Source organism: Otolemur garnettii, unplaced genomic scaffold (assembly GCF_000181295.1).
Source record: "Otolemur garnettii isolate 467f Iridium unplaced genomic scaffold, OtoGar3 scaffold00185, whole genome shotgun sequence".
Lineage (NCBI taxonomy): Eukaryota > Metazoa > Chordata > Mammalia > Primates > Galagidae > Otolemur > Otolemur garnettii.
This window is the reverse complement of record NW_003852580.1, coordinates 1,882,353-1,887,571: the sequence shown is the minus strand read 5'-3', so window position 1 is coordinate 1,887,571 and position 5,219 is coordinate 1,882,353. Positions and strand designations below refer to the sequence as shown.

The 5,219-nt window shown below is 60.4% G+C and overlaps 1 protein-coding gene across 2 annotated transcripts in view; it reads right to left on the bottom strand.

Moving 5' to 3' along the window:
- Positions 1–5,219, bottom strand: part of ZFPM1 (zinc finger protein, FOG family member 1) — a 73,283-nt gene that overhangs the window by 18,263 nt on the left and 49,801 nt on the right. For both annotated transcript variants that reach the window (XM_023507497.1, XM_012812061.2), the window contains exon 4: positions 312–445. In XM_023507497.1, the coding sequence (XP_023363265.1) occupies positions 312–445 (134 nt within the window). The remainder of the gene's footprint in view (positions 1–311; positions 446–5,219) is intronic.

The window sequence follows — 5,219 nt, the reverse complement described above, 5'->3', positions numbered from 1 at the left end:
GGAGAGGGGCCCTGTCACAAAGGGTGGGTGGACAGGCCATGAGGACCATGTGCACTGGTGCTCAGGGTCTCATAGAAGGACCCATGGGGATGGCCCTGGGCTCTCTCCCTCAGCACAGGCCTTTCCACTGTCCCCAACACCACTAGGTCCCACTTAAAGAAGCCCTCCTCTAGGAAGCCCTCCTTGAGGTCCCGAAGGCTCCCCTGGGCCCCAGCCCTCTGGGTCCCCCACAGTTGCACACAAAGGAGCTGTGCCCTAGTTGACGCTGCCCTGTACCTGTGTGTGGAGGGGCTCTGGTCGGGGTTCCTTACCGGTTCTGCCTGCCCAGGGGATGAGGCTCTGGTCTGGATGTCTCCGCTGAATGGGCCCCAGGACAGGCCCGCTGCGAGGCTGAGTCGGGCCCGCACGTGTCTTTGCCCGTCCTGCAGCACCAGCTCCAGCTCATCTGCAGAGACACAGAGCAGGTGTGAGGTGTGGGGTTCCCCAGGGCAGAGGAGGGCAGGCACCCCTGGGGTTGGGGCTACCCCTGCCCATGGTCATTTCTTAGGCTACGGGGCTGAGTGGGTCCAATGACCTTGTGTCATGTGCTGACTTGCGACCCCTAAGAAATGCATCCACCTGTAAGAATGTGCCCTTGTTTGGAAAAAGGGTCTGTGCAGATGTAATTAAGTTAAGGCTTGTGAGGTGAGATTGCCCTGGGTTATCAGGTGGGCCAGAGGTGTGAATGGTATCGCCCCCAGGGCCCCCAGAAGCTGCACTCGGATGTGGGTGCTCACCTGCCAGGCACCCCCAGGACACTCAGCCTGGCTGCCACCTCCCTTCTTGGGCCTCAGCCTCCTATGGGACAGCAGGGAGGATGCAGTCCCTCCCTCACAGGGGGTCTCTCTCAGGACACACACCCTCTGCTGGGAAGGCTGGGCTACTTCGTGCCTCTCCTGCTGCCAGGGCTGCCTGGCCCATGGAGGCCTCACGTGGCCTGGCCTGTCCCTGGCTGCAGCACTGTGGCGGCCCCACTTCCTGGAGCCCCGATTGGGCAGGCTGTGGCCTTAATGGGCCGATTATCAGATAACTACCCGCCTAATGGCAGAGATAACATGTAAATACTCTGGGAGGCCTGCTAAAACGTTTTAACTGGGTCTTTGTCTTCTCAGGCAGATAAGATGGCAGAGACCCAGGACAGAGGCTGACCCAGGACTGAGGCAGAGAGAGGAGCTGCCCCTTTGTCAGCCCCCAGTGGGGGACGAGCCAGGGCAGGAGGGTGGCAACAGAAAGCAAGCCGGGTTGCCTCATGGCTGTCCACAAGGGACCACGTGCTCTGCCAGCCCACCCAGGACGCCTAGGGCCCGGCCCTGCACTCTGACCCCTGGCCACCCTGCTTCCGGCAGGGTTTAGCATAGAGAGGGCTGCTAGTAAGGGCTGGGGCCCAGCTCAGGGACAGGACATGGCCCTACGGGGACACCCAGTCACCTGTTCCTATGATGTTTATTCCCCCTACAGAGAAAATGGAGGTCTGTGGAGGCCACGAAGCTGGCTCCCAGACCCGCCTGTCCTGGGGTACGCCTGTGTCTCTGGCCCCCGCCAGGCCCTCAGGTGGGTGTTGGAGAAAGGGGGCAGACTTCCCCATGGGGTCAGCCAGGCACTTTGTCCATCTGTCTGTTAGGTCCTGAGATCCACCAGTGATAAGCCTGTGGATGGCCCCTCCCACTGACCCCACACTCAGGGCAGCGAGGTCAAGGAGAGGCGTCCAGACTGTATCTGGACAGGCAGAAATGCTCTGAGCCGGACAGGTGGGCTTGTACTCAGGCCTGAGGACAAGGCCACTCATAGACCTCTTCTGCTGGGGCTGTGTGGGCCAGGGTAGGACAAGATGACACCCCCCCCCCGACCTGAGACGCTTTTCTCCTGTGTCCACAACAGCTGTGACAGGAGCCACTGCTCCTGGGCCATGTTGCGGCCTGCAGTCTCTGCACCTGCCCCCTGGTCACATCTGTGGGGGGCCAAGGCCCCTCTCACAGCAGTTCTGGGCTCTAGCTTGCCTCCAGGCCCTGCCACTGGGCCCACTCTGCACCCTCAGCAAACGGCTCTTCTCCCTAATCGGAACTGCAGGGCGGCCCCGAGCCTCCCAGATAAGAATGCGGCTGGCATTTCTTGTGGATATCATGCACCACCAGAGAGGGCCGGCTGCCGATATAGGCGGCCGTTCTGCACTGGAAGGGCTTGGTGGTGGTGGTGGGGTAGTGTAGGGGCCTCCAGGGAGCCCAGGGGGCTGAGGGATGTAGGACTGGGAGCAAGGTGACAGTCACCATGACAACCTGCACCTGGTTTAAGGCTGGGGCCAGCTGTTCCTGAGGGTGTGTGCTGACAGAGCGCCTCCTGCGGGTGGACGTGGGCATGCAGGTGCCTGGGCAGGGGAGGGACGCACAGCTGATCACCCAGCCCTGCCCAGTGCCCTTGAGCAGGGTGTGACCTAGGCAGTCATCTATGGTGGCCCCTGGTGATGCTCAACATCCATCTGCTTGCAGAACTTACTTCCTGTCCAACCCTCACATGGCCAGAACAGGCTCAAGCGTGGTTAAAGCCCAGTTGGCACCTCCAGAGACTGGAAGTGAAACTGTACCAGAAAAGTGGGGGTGGGTGAGGCCACTGCTCCTGGCAGACCCAGTTCAGGTCTGAGGATGAACGGAGGCATCTGTGAGATGAACCATCGTGAGGGCCAAGGGGCCTGGAGGACACGGGCTCCTGAGACGGGGACAGCAGGCAAAGTCATGGGCGGAAGGTGGCACAGTTGTTTCTAAAATGGCCTCTGCAATAGCCAGAGGATGCAGACAGTGGTGGCTGTGGAGATGGTCTCCCAACCACACTAGGGAGGAACGCAGGCCCTGGGGAGGCTGAGGAGCACCAAAGCCCGCCAGGAGCTCAGATGAAGGCAGGGCCAGACCCTGACCTGGCCCTGGTCTCTGGACTCCTGGCTGTGGTTGTGCAGTCACCCCCTGGGCACACCTGAGGCAGTGAGAGGGAGACATAGCCTCTGCCCTGGGCAACTGGGGAACCGTCTGTGGCCAGACACCCACCTTTCCCCCCAGGCACAAGACCTCTTCTGCTGGGGCTGTGTGGCCACGGTGGGCTTCCAGGGGGAGGTGTCCTATCCTGGTGGCCTGTAGTGACCAGTCGCTCTGCTTCCTACCCCAGCTCCAGAACATCTGGGTGAGCCCAGCACAGAGAGGGGCCAGGGACAGCCAGGTCCTGCCCAAGAGTCCCCTCACCTGGAGAAGGGGTACAATGTCCCCTGTCCCCAAGGGCTCAAAATTCTAACATAAGTCCAGGCCCCTGAATATAGGACCCTAGCCTGTACACTCTGCAGGCCCCTCATGGGTACATAGAGTAGGCAGGTGGGGTTTCAGCCAGGGCCCTGAGCCACTCGGTCAGGACCGCAGCACCTGAGGTGGGGGGCACAGCCAGTGAGTCCTGTGGCTGCCTCTCCTTGTCCTGCCTCAGTGTCCCTTTCTGCAGACAAGACAGGCTCCATGCCATAGGGGTGGACCCTTCCATGGGGACCGTGGCCATCTCTACAGGCCCAGCACTAGGATAAGGACTAATTTATTCTGACAAACAACCCGGCACATGCCATTTCCAGAACAAACACTCCGCGCTAGTATTCAATTTCACCCCCAACATCTGCAAAGAACCAAATGAAAAATTTCAGCCATTGCATATTTATGATTTAAATGCCTCTGTGGGTCCAACAGCCTCTGACAATACCCTGTGGGGATGACAGGGTGGGGAGGAGACAGAAAAAGGAGCCAGGGCTGGGCACTGCTGACCCAGGGCCAGGCTACCACCTACCCTGCAGAGCCTAGAGCCTGAGTAAGGAGTGGCCAGGTTGATCTAGCCAGAGTCCAGGGTCTTATGGGGCATTGGGTGGGAGAGTGGGCTCTGGAATCAGCAGCTGGGCCAACACTGCCTCACCCTCTTGCTGATGGCCAGGTGTGTGCTGTCTTTAGTTAGCCTCATCTGCAGAAGAGGTGCTAGCGTGACCCCCACTGTAGGCCTGTGGCCAGAAGTCTCAGGGATGTGTCTGCTGGTGTGGCCAGCCCTGTTCTCTCTCGGTTACCCAGGTGGGTTGAGGAGCCGCCTTTGCCCTTTGACCCTGGGGGCCCTTGGTGGTCCCCTCAACACAGATATGCCCAGCATGGTGTCTCCCCACAGCCTGCCCTATAGGCTCAGAGAACTCAAGCAACTTTCTGGGGGCCACACAGCAGGGACTGAATAGCTCTGTGCTTCTCTCAGACAGAGGGTCCAGGGCTCCAACCAGGGCCATCTGCCTCCTGGGCCCCTGGGTTCAGCCACCCTGGCCTCAGTTTCCCCCCCTGAGCAGTAGCTCAAGGAGGCTGGCTCACAGTTCTGACTTGGGGAAGCAGTTAAGAGGGTGCCCTATGGGTTTGCAGAAATATCAGAGAACTAGGGGGTTTCCACTGTCCTGCCTCTCTTTAAGGGGCTAGCCTGGTCTGTGCTAATGGCCAGTGGCCTCCTGAGTATAGGACCCAGTATAGCACCCAGCCCCCACCCATGATGGGTTGTGGCCACACCAGCACCCACTTATCTAATTGCCTATCACTCTGCTTAGGCTGCCCGTGGCTCCCACAGGCCAGCTGGGCCATGGCTAGGAGTGGCCCTATCTCAGGGATCGTGTTGTTTGCCTTTGATAAAAGTCACAAAAAGAGGAGAGAAAAAGGAGTGAGGGGAGGGGAGTGAAGGGGTGGAAAGCCCCAGGCTGGTGGGGTTCTAGAAGGCTCTGTGGGTGGGGAGGCTGGAGTACAGGCCGTGGCCCTGAGAACATCTGCTCCCTACACGTCCTGCGCAAACACAGAAGCCGGGGCCAGAGAGGGCGAGCAGTTCCCCAAGGTCACATGCAGATAGGGGTGGCTGGCCAGCAGGCAGGGGGCCCGTAGGGGCACAAACACACTCTCCCAGGATAGCGGGCAGGGGCCCTGTGGGGGTGTATGCACACTCTCCCAGGACAACAGACGGGGCATGTGGGGGCACACACACTCTCCCAGGACAACAGACGGGGCATGTGGGGGCACACACACTCTCCCAGGACAACAGACGGGGCATGTGGGGGCACACACACACTCTCCTAGGACAGAGGGCAGGGGGCCTGTGGGGGCACACACACTCTCCTAGGACAGAGGGCAGGGGGCCTGTGGGGGCACACACAC